The sequence below is a fragment of the Cervus elaphus genome, chromosome 32, assembly GCF_910594005.1.
Source record: "Cervus elaphus chromosome 32, mCerEla1.1, whole genome shotgun sequence".
NCBI classification, from domain to species: domain Eukaryota; kingdom Metazoa; phylum Chordata; class Mammalia; order Artiodactyla; family Cervidae; genus Cervus; species Cervus elaphus.
The window spans coordinates 48,769,224-48,785,130 of record NC_057846.1 but is presented as its reverse complement, the minus strand read 5'-3'; the positions used below and the strand labels follow the sequence as shown (position 1 = coordinate 48,785,130).

Genomic DNA, 15,907 nt, shown 5'->3' with positions numbered 1-15,907 from the left:
ACCCGGGCTCGAGGCCGGAACTACATATCCCATGAGGCCCTGCGCCTCCGCCGCTTTCCACCGGAAGGAGGCTTGCTGTCGTCGGGGGCGGAGCGCCAAAGGGATTGTGGGAGAGAGGTTTACTCCTTTCCGTCAGGCGGCAGCCATCAGGTAGGCAGTGTCAGGATATTTGCCGGTTCATCCGCCGCCGATCTCCCTCCACGTCGGCCATCCAGGCTCGGGGGCCCTGCGTCCTGGGAGTTTCTCCTGCCTCCTGCCCGGCGCGGGTTTGATTGAGACGCGGGGTAGCGCGGGGCGCGGAGAGGCGGCCCCCCGGACCGGGCTGGGTAGGGGATGCGGTGATGGCGGCGCGGACCCGAGCTGGGCCCGGGGCGCGGAGAGGGAGGTGCGGGGAGCCGGGCCTCGGGCGTTCGAAAGCGAGGCCGGCGGGCCGGGAGGAGTAGGCGTCTTCACCCGCGCCGCGCCGCTCCATCACCGCGCCTGCCTTGTGTCCGCCGGGCGCTGAGGCGGACGGCTGCCCGCGGCGCGCGTGCTGTCTGACGCCCGCGTATCCCCAGGGTGAGCCGACATGGGCGCCTACAAGTACATCCAGGAGCTGTGGAGGAAGAAGCAGTCAGACGTGATGCGCTTCCTGCTGCGGGTGCGCTGCTGGCAGTACCGCCAGCTCTCGGCGCTGCACCGCGCCCCGCGCCCCACCAGGCCCGACAAGGCGCGCAGGCTGGGCTACAAGGCCAAGCAAGGTGAGGGGGGCCCCGGGGCGGGAGGCGCCTGAGGTGGCGGCGTGGGAAGCCCGTCCCGAGGCCTCCGCTCTCACGGCCTCCCTGTCGTCCTCCTCTCAAACAGGCTATGTCATATACCGGATCCGTGTGCGCCGTGGGGGCCGCAAACGCCCCGTTCCTAAGGGTGCCACCTACGGCAAGCCTGTCCACCATGGTGTCAACCAGCTCAAGTTTGCTCGAAGCCTGCAGTCGGTTGCGGAGGTAAGAGACTTCTTGAGTGGCTCGCGTGTTGGTCACCTCCTGGAGGTGATGGAGAAGGATCTGGGCTGCTGTTAGGTGGTTCACTTGTACCTAGGTGAGCCCTGTTGTGTTTGACATGTGGTTTGGTTATTTTTATTTCTACTAACCTCAGTAAATCTTTTCCAACACCTACTTAGGGGGAAAAGTGCAAGACCTTTATAGATGCACTATTTTTTTTTAAAGACAACTCCCCGTCAACATTAAAATTGGACACGTGGGAAGATAAAGCCTTTTGTAAGGAGAAGAGAAATACATAACATTGTGTTAGATGTCATCCAGTTTGGTTTGTCGTGATAGAATTCCCGTTTTCTAACACATAAATAAATACGTGGAATTAGGTTCTGACATGATACAGAAAAGGGTTTCTCGCCCATCTCCTCCCTCCCCCCAGCTTAAGTGGTAAAGAATCTGCCTGCAGCGCAGGAGATGCAGGTTTGATCCTTGGGTGGGGAAGATCCCCTGGAGGATGAAATGACAACCCTCTCCAGTATTCTTGCCTGAAAAATCCCATGGACGGAGGAACCTGGTGGGCTACAGTCCATGGGGTCACAAAAAGTTGCAAAGACAACGACTAAGCACAGACGTGCAATCTAGTTGAGTTGCTACCAGAATTTAGTTTTCATTTGGGAATCTCCCATAGGTCATATAAATTAATGTGAACCTGTGGAGCCTAAACTTTTAAAGGGCAATTAAACATCTTAAAGAGGAAGTCTCCCCAGGTGTTACTTGTTATGAGTTGTCTTTCTTGGTTAGTAAATTAAGCTATGCTCTGTTGAAGAGGTTGTCCAACATGGGCCTGTTGCCCGCTATAAGCGAAAAATATTTTGTTTTAAAAGAAAAGGCATAGAAGGCCATGGAAGAGACCTTTGTAGCCTTCAGAATTCTCTTAAGTTTGCTAACACTTCCTTGTACTAGAAAAGTGCTGGGTTCCAGAATACTAAGTTTGGTTAGCTAGACACTAGTATTCACACCTTAATTGGCAAGAAGCTGTTAAGAGAAAGGTCTCAAATAAGCATGTTTGTGTTATTTTCTAGTTAAGTCTTCCTTCTTCCTGGGGTCCCAGCCTGTGGGGAGATGCTGAGTATTTGAGTAGTTTAAGTCAGAAGGCTTAGTCTCTTGTCTAGTGAATTTGCTGTCTTAATATGTTACTGGGATGTGTGGAAGGCTGACCTTGGGCCTTTGTTTCCTGTCCTAGGAGCGCGCTGGCCGCCACTGTGGGGCCCTGAGGGTCCTGAATTCCTACTGGGTTGGTGAAGATTCTACATACAAATTCTTTGAGGTTATCCTCATTGATCCATTCCATAAAGCTATCAGAAGAAACCCTGACACCCAGTGGATCACCAAACCAGTCCACAAGCACAGGGAGATGCGGGGGCTGACGTCTGCAGGCAGAAAGAGCCGCGGCCTGGGCAAGGGCCACAAGTTCCACCACACTATCGGTGGCTCTCGTCGTGCAGCTTGGAGAAGGCGCAATACTCTCCAGCTCCACCGCTACCGCTAATATACGTAATGTTTGTAAAGTTCTTAATCTAATAAACAATTTAGGACGTTCTTGTCTGCTTAAAAGTGTTTTTTAATTTGTCTGTTAAAACTAGTTGTCTGCAGATTGCTTCATTGAATGCATTGTCAAATTATGAAAGTTAAAAGTGCAATAATGTTTGAAGACTTATTGAAGTTACTTACACTTACACATATAAGTGTGTATGAAGTGATGGTGTATCTTGTTTTTAATAAGGGAAATGCCTTTGTTTTTGCTTTATTAGGGAGTTGATGTGTCCGTGTTTAAAATGCTGTTTGGTACAATAGGTGTAAAATTCTGTAAAAGAGGAGTACAGAAACTTAACCCTGTAGATTTGTTGATGCATGTGGTGAGACCTGCAGCTTTATTGGGGTGATGCAATGCTCTGCAGTTTTATGGAGTTTGGCAGGGACAACATTTTCGGTTGGATTTTCCTTGGAAATGTGAAGGGTGTCCTGATCTTTCTCATGATCATATGCAGAAAAATAACGAAATTTTTGACTAGGACCTACATTTAGGCTTAATCTAATACTACATTTATGTAACTGCTTCTTCTGAAAAGCAAAAAGTAATGCCACCATTTTTAAGAGAATTGAATAGACCTGTTGCAAGAGGGTTCTGACAAATGAATCAAATCCTGGTTTACCTAAATTAAATTGCCTTGGCCTCCATGGTACCACTGAAGTTCATATAAAGCTCCTGGTTCAGGCTTTGGGATATGTAGAATACTGAACTTCATGCAAAATGGTCGTGTATACATTGGTGTCGATTAAAACTGATGGAAATTGAACATTAGATACGTGGCGGGGGGTAGTTACTAGCTCTAAGGTTTGTAAGGTAGTGATATTAGGATTGGGGGCTTGGTGTTCATCAGATCCCTTTCAAGTGTAGGATGGTAGGAAAAACCTGGATCAAAAAGTTAAATGTTTTATCTGTAGTATTAGTTTGTGACCATCATGAACTCTAAGCCACATTAGGGGGTGGGGGAAATACAGGTGGTTATATTTAAAAGTATCATTGCTAAGTGTAGTCTATTCTCTAGGGTCAAGTCACTCCATTCTTAAAAGGCTACGGAGAAAATTCATGTTGGTGTCAGTGCAAGTTCAGTTGGCCTCCAACTTTGTGTTGTCTACAGTTCCATCCCTGCTCAAACCAGCCTCACCGTTCCAGACTTGCTGGGCCACCAGCTGTGACTGCCCTTACCACCTCATTCTGCTTGTTCCATCATGTCTTCCCATAGACTAGGCTTCTGTTTCCGAGGGTGGATTTGAGTGTAGAAAATACAGAAGAGGAATTACCCCAATTCTTGGCTTGCTATCTTCATAAGTAGTTTGGTATTGAAATTTAATCACTGGTTTTCTTGAACCAATTTTTCTTTTTCAAGGATCTTTAAAAAGGCCCACTTAAGTGATTTCCAGAAAACAGGCTTGCAAAACCTTTTAAGACCCAAATTCCTTCCAACTCAAAAAAATCTTAAACCATATTTTGTGTGTAGAGGTTGTTCAACTATATAATAACAGAATAAATGTCTATTAAACCAAAACAAATGGACCTTCTGTTATCTTTTGTCATTTAATACTAGTAGGCTTCAACGCAAACCAGCCTGCAAGAAGACACAACAAAATGATGGCCGAAACAGTCAACAATTTCAGGGGAAATGGATAGTACTTAGTTTTTATCACACTTCTTTGGTCCTTGCATGAATTAGAAAAACTTGTTTGAAAGTTGTTTTTCCAACTATTAGGTTGCCAGTTGGGGAGGGGAGGTCAAAGGTCTGGGTTCCCTGTATTTAGATCACAGTCTGAATAGCTTCCATGGTCTTCCTTGCCGCACCCTGTGGTCTCACTGCTGACCTCCTTCTGTAATAGCTCTTCCCACTCCTGGCAGTTTCTCAGGCACTCCAGGCCCTTTCTAATGCCTGTATTACAGGAACACTCATCAGATAATACCTGTCACCTCAGAAGCGTTCCCTGACAACTCTGTAAGTTGTACCCTTTGGAAAGATAAGCAGTTGGTTCAAATATACCCCAGTTGATGATTAGGATTTTCTTCAGCAGTCGGGCAGTTGGATTTTAACAACCCCAGAAGATGGAGACTTCTCATTAAGGAAGCAGAGGAAGCAAGTGCCCAAGGTTGCCCAGTGGCAGTCTGAATTACTGGCCTCTTAAACATTTAAAGTTTGGTATGTAATACATTGACATGGCTAAAAATTCAAAAGATAAAATTAAGGACTACAGTAGAAGTCTTGCTGCCTCTCCAGTTCCCATTCTGGAGGCAATGTGATCAGTATGTTTTTTCCCATCAGGAGATAACTCTATAAGTATATAAATGCAATATATATGTTTTTTTTCCTTTTTACCCAAATGGTAGGATATCACACATGTTGATTTCTTTTTTTCATGTAGTTATATATTTCTGAAGGTATCACTGATTTGACAGACATGAGGCTGAGCAAGCTCCGGGAGATGATGAAGGATAGGGAAGCTTGGCACGCTGCAGTCCATGGGGTCGCAAAGAGTTAGACACAACCGAGTGACTGAACAACAACATTATCTTTGAGCTTATTCTATACCGGTTCATCAAGAGATGCTTTGTTCTTTTTTATGAGCGCACATTGATAAGTTGTTTAATGTGGCCCCTACTGTTGAATATCTTTTTTTTCCAGTCTCTTTTACAAAAAGTTTTTTGCATATATCTTCATTTATCTGTAGGATTAATTCCTAGAAGCAGAATGGCAGAGTTAATATACAGTATGTATATTACTGTATGATTCCATCTATATGACATTCTGGAAAAGGCAAAATTACGGAGACAGTAAACAGGATCAGTTCAGTCACTCATTCGTGTCCTGAAATATTTCCTGAATATTTCCTTCCAATGAATTTCAGGACTGATTGAATAGTTTGATTTCCTTGCAGTCCTAGGGACTCTTCAAGAGTCTACTCCAACACCACAGTTCAAAAGCATCAGTTCTTCGGCACTCAGCTTGCTTTATGGTGCAACTCTCACATCCATACATGACTACTGGAAAAACCATAGCTTGGACTAGGTGGACCTTTGTCAGCAAAGTAATGTCTCTGCTTTTTAATATGCTGTCTAGGTTGGTCATAACTTTCTTTCCAAGGAGCAAGCGTCTTAATTTCATGGCTGCAGTCACCATCTGCAGTGATTTTGGAGCCCCCCCAAATAAAGTCTCTCACTGTTTCCATTGTTTCCCCATCTATTTGCCATGAAGTGATGGGACTGGATGCCATGATCTTAGTTTTCTGAATGTTGAGTTTTAAGCCAACTTTTTCACTCTCCTCTTTCCCTTTCGTCAAGAGGCTCTTTAGTACTGTGCTTTCTGTCATAAGGATGGTGTCATCTGCGTCTCTGTAGCCGCCATTGGTCAGAGGGAGGACGGAATGAGTAGGCAGAGCACCGAGGATAATTTGCGGCCAGAAGCCATGGTGTTTGATGCTCTGCTACTGCTGCTACTGCTAAGTCACTTCAGTCGTGTCCGACTCTGTGCGACCCCGTCCCTGGGATTCTCCAGGCAAGGACACTGGAGTGGGTTGCCATTTCCTTCTCCAATGCATAAAAGTGAAAAGTGAAAGTGAAGTCGCTCAGCCATGTCTGACTCTTCGCGACCCCATGGACTGCAGCCTACCAGGCTCCTCCATCCATGGGATTTTCCAGGCAAGAGTACTGGAGTGGGGTGCCATCGCCTTCTCCGGTATGATGCTCTAGTGCTATATAATATCACTATACGTTTGTCTAAGCTCACAGAATGTACAACTTCAAAAGCGAGCCCTACTGTGAACTATGGTAGTTAGTGATAATATTGCAATGCTGCTTCTCAACTGTAACGAATGTACCATGCTGGAAGAGGATACTGATGATGGGAGAGGCTGTACGCATATGAGGGCAGATGGTTTAGGAGAAATTTAACTGTGAACTTAAAACTGTTCAAAAAACAGTTTATCATAAATAGCAAGCAAGGAAAAAAAAATGAATGTACTGACAGAGATTCTGCTTGTCCAGTCTGACAGAATTGTCATCTACTTTTATTTTTATTCTTCTGAGTGTGGCAGAAGCAAAGCCACATGCCATAGCTTTTTTCCTGGGCTTACAGCTGACCTATGTTTTACCCAGTGCCTTGTACTCTAGGTAGGGGTCTTAATGGCATTCTTGCCAATACACGAAAACAAATGACACATCTCCTTCCAAGGCAATGAAGAGCTGGTAAGTCAATGAAGGCCAGTGATTCTGATCTCCTAGCTAGAAAATGGTAGAAAAAGCTGCTCAACCCCATCAGCCTGCGCAAACCAGCAAGCTTTGTTGCATTAAGCTACTGTTATCTGCACTTTTTCTTATGATAGCATAGCCTTGTTTGGCCCTGATGAACTCAGGAAGTCGAGCCTGCTTTTTATATTTGTCTTAGTTTGTCTTATGGTGACCTTCTATTGTAATCCTTTGGCCATTTTTCTAGTAAAATCCATACACCTTTAAGTACCATGCTATATTAAATGAAATGTAGGGTGGCTGCTACCTTACTGTTGCTACGTTTCATCATTTCTCTGCTCTTAAATTTCTTAAAGGTGACTTTATGTAGAATGAGCTTCCCTGATAGCTCAGTTGGTAGAGAATCCGCCTGCAATGCAGGAAACCCAGGTTCAGTTCCTGGGTTGGGAAGATCCACTATAGAGGGTTAGGCTACCCACTCCAGTATTCTTGAGCTTCCCTGGTGGCTTAGCAGGTAAAGAATCCGCCTGCAATGCGGGAGACCTGGGTTCGATTCCTGGGTTGGGAAGATCCCCTGGAGAAGGGAAAGGCTTATTCTGGCCTGGAGAATTCCACGGACTGTATAGACCATGGGGTCTCAGAGTTGGATGTGACCGATCTACTTTCACTTCCCTCTACCTCACTTATGTAGAGTAAGTTCTCAAAAGCGCAGCTGTTTGTTTTACCCTTTCAATTCTAAGCACTCCTTCCACCTCCAGATTCTGAAATCCCTAAGGGAAATTAGTAAGGTATATTGCATCAGTCAGGTACCAACCTCTACAACTCAGTGGCTTAAAATTATAAAGGCTTATTTCTTGAACAAACCCTACATGTTCATGGAGGGCTGGTCATGGTCCTCATCCCAGAAACCAGGTTATGGAACAGCCTTTCCAGCACATCGCCAGCTGTCCATGGCAAAGGGCAAAGGCAGCATGCCCCAGCTTTCAGAGCCTTTTCTCAGGAAGTCGTCAGAAGCAAGTTCCATGGCTCTACCTGAGTTCAGCGTGGGGAAGTGAGATTTCACCAGGTAAGAGAGAGAACTGAATATTTGTGAACAGTTGAGCTTTTATAAATATCCACCATTTGGAGAAAAATACGCATTATTTGGGTTTGTCCTGGAAGCATCACACAGCCTGACATACCAGCAGTGAGGCGACATGCTACATCTACACGCCACCAGCTACGTCTTGACCACCCCACAGAGACTCACCCAAAGTGGTCGTTTTTACCCGGGAATCCTTCCCCACCATCATCCTCTAGTTCAGCCTTGGGAACGTTGGTTGGATGTTTAGCTTGTTCATAGATTTTTAGCTGTTGTTATTCATGCTGCAGTGAAAATAATCAGTATACATATACTTTTCAACCATTTTCATATAGGAAAAATAAATTTACAGCCTCCTAGGAAATACTGATCAAGTTTCCTAAAGAAAAAAAAATCTGCTGCAAAGGTGGCATAGTTAGCCTGTACTTGTAAAACACATCATCAAAGCACTCAAATTTAATGAAGCAGCTAAAACACACACTTCACAGCTCACTCTCAAATCCTGGGAAAGGGCAATTCACTGCCCCCACCCACAGAAATTGATTAATCATTTAATATAATTAGTATGCTAGGAACATCTGAACTCATGTGCTTGCAATTCTATTGTTATTTGGCAGTCCTAGTTGGTTTAGAAACAGTAATTGATGGGTAACATAATTATCTAATCACTGTTTAGTGATAGATACTATTTAGGTTCCAGAGGTTGATTATTAGCTGAGTGAGGAAATTTCACGTATCAGAAAGGAAAACTGAAGAACTGATCATCCACAGCCCATTGGCTTCTAGGTAGGTAGATTCTGTGGGGGGGACCTGTTAGAATCCATTGTTGTCAACACATCTAGTATAACATTGTGACCGGAATGAAAGATGTGTAAATTCTCTGCCTTCCTCCCAGTTTAGTAGTTCTCTGATGTGCTCATTCTTGTTTCCTTTTTGTATGAGATATGTTGGTACAATGACTGCTTACAGATTTTGCTCCTCTATGCTCCATTCTATTCTTTTCTTCTCTTTTTTTTTAATACAGTCCATCAGTGGAGAACTGGAGGCTTCCCGAGTCAGATCAACAAAAAAGCCCAGGGCAAGACTAGGAAGGGCCAAATCCAAAGCTAGAAACCACCACAAAAGCTGTTAGCTGCCAACAGAAAGGCTTTAAGCTTTCCTAATGGAATGGTGTAACAGTAGAAATTAGTATGTTTAATTATGCAACAATATAATTGATTTTTTTTGTATTTGGGTGATTTTGGTGTTATTCCCCCCCCCCCCCCCGCCCCCGTGCAGCATGTGGGATTTAGTTCCCTGACCAGGGATCGAACCAGCGCCCCCTGCATTGGAATCACAGAGCCTTAACCACTGGCCCGCCGGGGAAGTCCCTCATTGATTATTTTTGTGTGATTTGTAAAATCCGTCTGAAGTTCTGGAAATGCTTTGAGTAACAGCATTCTCATTGTTTCAGGATGGTGCTTTTGGTCTTCATGAATGTCATCAGGTGTTAGAAAAGCCGCTGCCTTTTTAAATAAAATAAAACTCATCTCGAGGTCTGGCAGATTTGTAACAGATTTTAAGTAGGGTTGGGAGGTTAGACTAGTCAAGATTGCTTTGACTTTCAAGGGCTGTTAGTGATCACCATGGCCACCTCCTTGACACCCCCCCCCACCCACCCCGACAATACTCTGTAGTGTAGGTGGGACCAGGAGAAATTATTTGAAGAAGATTTTTATTAAATCTAGAGGGCTTAATTGGTTTGGTTTAGTCACTAAGTCGTGTCCGACTCCTGAGACCCCCTGGACTGTAGCCCGCCAGGCTCCTCAGTCCCATGGGATTCTCCAGGCCAGAATACTGGAGTGGGTTGCCATTTCCTTCTCCAAGAGGGTTTAATTATGAGGGTTTAATTAATTAGAGGAAGGGAAGGCATAAGTCCAACTTGTTTTACAAGACAAAGAATACATTTGGGACCCACCCTTGAGGGTTTCCCTGGTAACTCAGTCGGTAAAGAATCTGCCTGAAATGCAGGAGATGGGTTTGATCCCTGGGTCGGGAAGATCCCCTGGAGAAGAAAATGGCAACCCACTCCAGTATTCTGGCCTGGAGAATCCCAGGGACAGAGGAGCCTGGAAGGCTAAAGCCCACGGGGTCGCAAAGAGTCGGACACGACTTAGCAACTAAACCACCACCTGATGCCTTCGGCAAGCTTCTTGCTCCACCTCGTGTGCACCTCTCATGATAAACGTGAGACAATGCTGTGCGTTTTGGGGGCAGCGGTTAAAGACAAGGGCACCAGAGTCAGACCAGCTGAGTTCAGCCCCTGCACTCCCATTTCCTGGACAGATCATCTTGGGGGATCTTTCAGGATAAATCCTGTCATTTGTAAAATAGGTGAACAGTCCACCCAGGGTCAGTCAGCATTTCTCCCGTGCTACCTGGGGAGAAGGAACACTCTGAGAGTCTGGATGTCTAGTCAGACTTGGTAGACAGAAGCATTTCTGCAGGGGAACAAAGGGGTCTATCTATTATGTCATGACGGCATGAGGGAAGTTTCTCTTAAGAGCCGATTCCCTTTCCTCTGACTCTGCTTTTCCCCAGGTTACCACTTTATCAAACATTGAGTCTTCCAAGTAGACCAGGAAGAGCCCTTTTCCTGCAGGTCTTGCGAATTGCAGGCAGATTCTTTACTGACTGAGCTACAAGGGAAACCCCCAAGAGTGGGTCCCAGGAGCCCTTTTTCTGCAGACCAAAGATCTGGATTGTCCATTTATGGATCACTGATATCCTCTTATCCAAATGTGTTAATTCTCACTAACCCTCTAATCCTTAATAATTTCTCAGTGAGCTAACATTGTTTCTAAATATGTAAAGTGTCTTTAACTCCAGTGTATGTCATAATCAACTTGGATATAAAAACAAATCCTGTTCCATCTCAGTGCAATCAGGAGAAATTTTTATGCTAACATTTTTCCCTAAAGAAGCTGAACTTTGAGACAGAAGCGGATTCCAGCTCAGGAGTCCCTGTGTGTGGTTTATCACAAACGTGCGTGCTGTCCAAGAAGTGGACAGGAAGAGAGAAGCCAAGTCCCAGGGGTCTCAGCCTCCCAGGGGGGTTTCTGCCCGATTCCACAAGGACCACTGGAGAGGGAGTGATGCCTCGGAGGGCATCCTGACACACGGCAGGGAAACGGCCTTCGCACCTTTCCTGTACCAGCCGGTCTCAGGCTGGGGTTACCCTGGGCAAGGGGACCCAGTGTAAGTCCAGGGCGGCCTCGCTGAGGGTCACAGGTGCCCAGAAGCTAGGGGGGTGGGCAGCATGGGGGCATTAGCAGGATCCAGACGCCTCAGGCGCAGCACCCGCAACTCCACCCCCAGCAACAAAGGGGTTCCATGGCCCTCTTGGTAGTTGGTTTTGTTTTTGTTTCTTAACGAAAGCATTGTCATGATCAACAAGTTCTTTGGCCAACATTTCAAGTATAATAAAATCAGCAAACAGTCCTGCATGAATTAACTAGCTTTGGGTGTTTTGAAGCTGTTTGTGAAAGTAACCAGTTTTAGGTAAACATTTGAATGTGGTGTTTCCACAAATGTGTTTGCATTCCTGCCTCTAGCGGGGGAGTAATTATTTAGGTACACGTAGATGGCAACCCACTCCAGTGTTCTTGCCTGGAGAATCCCAGGGACGGGGAGCCCGGTGGGCTGCCGCCTACGGGGTCGCAGAGTCGGACACGACTGAAGTGACTTGGCAGCGGCAGCAGCAGTCTCTCCTACATACGATGAATTGTTTTTTAATTGGAATGCAGTTGATTTACAATGTTGTGTTCGTTTCTGGTGTACAGCGAAGTGATTCAGTTATGCGTGTGTATGTATTCTTTCTTGTGTCATTTTCCATTATGGTTTATTATAAGATATTGAATATACAGTTCTCTGTGCTATCCAGGAGGACCTTGTTGTTTATCTATACGATGTTTCTAGTCAACTAAATATTGTAATTTCTAAGCCAAGGATGTTTACAAAGCTCTCACATATCTCAAAATGAATGAAAACATTCTTAACAAGCTTACCGTAAACCACTTTTAATTTTGAATAAGTGGTAAACATATGTTTGACTTACTGGCCAATCAAGTGTGGAGAATATTCTAAGGAATAGTTCAGTTGCTTTAAATTTTTCACATGAATATTTAAGAGAATATTTAAAATGTAAATTAACTTTAAAAACATGTTCTAGATTATCTATAAAATTATTTCTATTTTTAAATATGCTTACTATGTGTGGGACTCTCAAACTTCTTAAATATAATGCTAACAAGCAAGTGTTTTTCTTAATTACAGAAAATATGCAAAGTATAGAAAAAGAAAATTTGTGAATGCCATTCTCCAGAGAGAACCATGTTATTTTGGTTTCTTTTCTTCCAGTTTCTTTTTTGTAAATTAAAAAATATTGTAAAATTTCCACCTGTCATGATGACAGTCAATAATTGGTGTTAATAGGTAATCTGGACAAGATCTCTCTCTGAGGACAATTAGAGAAGTAGAGTACATTTTACATATATATAATATTCTCTCTCTATATATATATCCATGTTCAGTAACTATGTAGTTTCTGACTCTTTGTGACCCCATGGATTGTAGTCTACCAGGCTCCTCTGTCCGTGGAATTCTCTAGGTAAGAATACTGGAGTGGGTTGCCACTTCCTTCTCCAGGATATTTATCTCCACACACACACACACACACATATATATCCACAAGTATGTAAAATAAATTTAAGCACATAGACAAAGTAAATATATGTGCATATATATGCTACACACACACACATATCTGTGAACTCAGAAGCAGTGGAGAGTCACAGAGCCCAGATCCAGGATGACCCAGGGAGCTGAGAAAGAGGGGAGCATGCACAGCTGCTTCTGGAAGGGGCAGCTGAGGGGCAGAGAGGCTGAGCGGTGCTCTGACAGGCTTGCTGGGCGACGGGGAGAAGATGGAGAGATCCAGTTCCAGGCATTACGGGAGGAGGATGCCGACAGACTGCCCGCACTAGTGCTGGGCGTCCCCCAAATCTATCCCCCTCAAAAGCAGCAAGAGTGACCTTTCTGAAACTAGCCACACTATGGCTCTCTTGGGCTTGAAACGCACCAGTAACTTTAAGTTTCAGAGTAAAATATAAGAAAAAAAATTTTTTAAGGACAAAAGGACTACAGGACTCCTACACTAGCAGTTTTCAACCCTATTTTTGTGTCGAAAGGACTCAACACCCTGTTTTATAATGGGAATTTATAGTGCCCTCGTGGGCTTCCTTGGTGGCTCAGAGGGTAAAGCGTCCGCCTGCAATGCAGGAGACTCGGGTCCAGTCCCTGGGTTGGGAAGATCCCCTGGAGTAGGAAATGGCACCCCACTCCAGTCCTCTTGCCTGGAAAACCCCATGGACGGAGGAGCCTGGGAGGCTGCAGTCCATGGGGTCACAAAGAGTCAGACGTGACACTTTTCACTTTTCACTTTCCTTTCCTTGACTATCATGATATGAAATTTATATATGACAACTAATCTACAAATATAATTTCAGAAAAATCAATATAGTGCCTAAGCTGTAATACGAGGAAAAATAAAAGTATTCTATAATAAAATAATGTGTATCGCAAGATATAAATTTCTGCATAAGCTAGATCAGAATGTACTATGAAGTGCTAAGAAGGTATTTACTCCTTTGTGCAGAATTCCTGTGAATATAAGCTGATACAGGTTATCTTTATCTGCTCAGATACCGTAAAAAAAAGTGTTGCCTCCGGTGCTCTGATTTTTGAAAGGTTTAAAAATTCTTGGTAAGGACTTCCCTGGTGGCCCAGTGGTTAGGAATCCACCTGCCACTGCAAAGGACATGGGTTTGATCCCTGGCCCGGGAAGATCCCACATTCCCAGGAGCAACTAAGCTCAAGCACCACTACTGAGGCTGCAGCCTAGAGCTCATGCTCCACAGGAGAAGCCCCTGCAGTGAGAATCCCGTGCACTGCAACTAGAGAGTGGCCCCCACTCGCCCCGCCTAGAGAGCAGACCCCGCTCCCTGCAACTAGAGAAAGTCCACGCGCTCGAAATGAAGACCCAGCACAGCCACAAATAAATAAATTCATTAAAAAAAACTCTTGGTGACGTTCCAAACAAAACCCACAGGGAGCTTCACTTGCTTCACAAGGAAGTCACACTCCTAGAAAACACAGTATCCATTCAAACTGTGCAAAAAGCAGTGTGTGTTTATACATGAGATGAAGTTAAGTTCCAGGCTCATATAATAAGGCAGATCTTTCCACTTATCTACAAAACAGAAACAGAGTCACAGATGTAGAAAACAATCTAATGGTGACCAGAGAAGAAACGGGGGAGGGATAAATTGGGAGACTGGGATTTATATACACACACTCCTACATGTACAAAAGATAAGTAATACAGACCTACTGTATGGCACAGGGAAGTCTACTCAATACTCCATAACGACCCATGGGGGAAAAGAATCTAGAAACCAGCGGATATATGTGTACATAACTCAATCACTTTGCTGTTTACATGAAATTAACACTGTAAATGAAATGAATGTAAATAATGAAATGAAATGAAAAGTAAATAAATGAAATTAACATTGTAAATCAACTGCCCTCCAATAAAAAATTTTAAAATATAACAAAATTGATTTGTCTTTCCCCTCTAAAAATGGAGCAAGATATTTGAAAGTTGTTAAACACAAAACAGTTCCCCAAGGAGTGAGACTGTCCCACTCCCAGGGCTTCTGTCTTCCCTGGCACCCCACTCCTGCATAAAATATCAGGAGTGTCTTTGTCATCATGGTGACAATCAGAAATACCCCTACCAATTTTTAAAGTGCCCCTGAGATGGGACTTCCCTGGAGGTCCTGGTGGTTGAGATTCCATGCTTCCACTGCAGGGGACAAGGGTTGAATCCTGCTGGGATCCGTGGGAGTCCATGGGAACTGCATGCTACCTGGAGTTTTTAATTAAAAAAAAAAAAATACCCTGAGATGGAGGGACAACTCTCTTTGAGAGCTGCTCTGAAGTGACCCAGGGCACAGTTACCTCCCTGACCTGATTTCTCACTGCATTCTCCCTTGCTCCTGCTTCTGGAGCCTGGCCTCCTCGTGTGTGTGTGTGTGTGTGTGTGTGTGTGTGTGTGTGTTTAGTTGCTAAGTCGTGTCCATCTCTTTTGTGACCCCGTGGACGGTAGCCCACCAGGCTCCTCTGTCCATGGAAGTTCCCAGGCAAGAATACTGGAGTGGGCTGCCATTTCCTTCTTCAGGGGATCTTCCCGGCCCAGGGATCGAACCCATGTCTCTTGTGTCTCCTGCATTGGCAGGTGGAAATTCTTTACCACGGTGCCACCTGGCCTCCTTGCTGCTCCTCAAACTCGATGACACACGCTCCAGCTTAGGGTCTTTGCAGTGGCCGTGCAGGCTCCTCTTCACCTGGAGCTCTCCTCCTTCAGACGCGGACAGGACTCCCCCCCTCACCTTCTTCAGGTCTTTGCTTAAACACCACCTTCTCAGCGAGGCCCTCTGGACCCTTTATGTAAAACCCCCTCACCCTGCACCTTGGCTTTCCCTCTCCTCTCCTCCATTTATTCTCCCCCTCAACATGCGTGTCTGATATCCTCTTTATTTTATTTATTTATTGTCTATCTGGCCAGCCCCCACCCCCAGAGGCTTTAAGCCTGCTTTGGTCAGGTGTCCTGTCTGTTTTGTCCACGACGAGGCTCAATACGTGTTCCAGAAGGAGAGGGGACACAGAGTTTACGTACGTGCCCGTGCAATAAATACACAGAGCCATGGGCCTACGGGCCTCCCAGGTGTCTCAGGGGTAGAGAATCTGCCTGCCAGTGCAGGAGCTGTGGGCTCGATCGCTGGGTCAGGAAGAGCCCCTGGAGGAAGAAATGGCAACCTACTCTAGTATTCTTGCCTGGAAAGTTCCATCAACGGGGCAGCCTGGCGGGCTCCAGTCCCTGGGGTAACAAAGAGTCGGACACGACCGAGCATAGCACAAGCAAAACGGACCTACACCTAGAACGTGCAACATAGTAGGCAA

At 45.1% G+C, this 15,907-nt stretch overlaps 1 protein-coding gene across 1 annotated transcript; it reads left to right on the top strand.

The window, feature by feature from the left end:
- The first annotated feature begins 15 nt into the window (after positions 1–15).
- RPL15 (ribosomal protein L15) lies at positions 16–2,570 on the top strand. The gene is made up of 4 exons (XM_043893482.1): positions 16–150; positions 558–740; positions 844–980; positions 2,215–2,570. Exons 2-4 carry the CDS (start codon positions 569–571, stop codon positions 2,518–2,520), a joined length of 615 nt encoding a protein of 204 aa, XP_043749417.1. The 5' UTR covers positions 16–150; positions 558–568; the 3' UTR covers positions 2,521–2,570.
- The last annotated feature ends 13,337 nt before the right edge of the window (positions 2,571–15,907 follow it).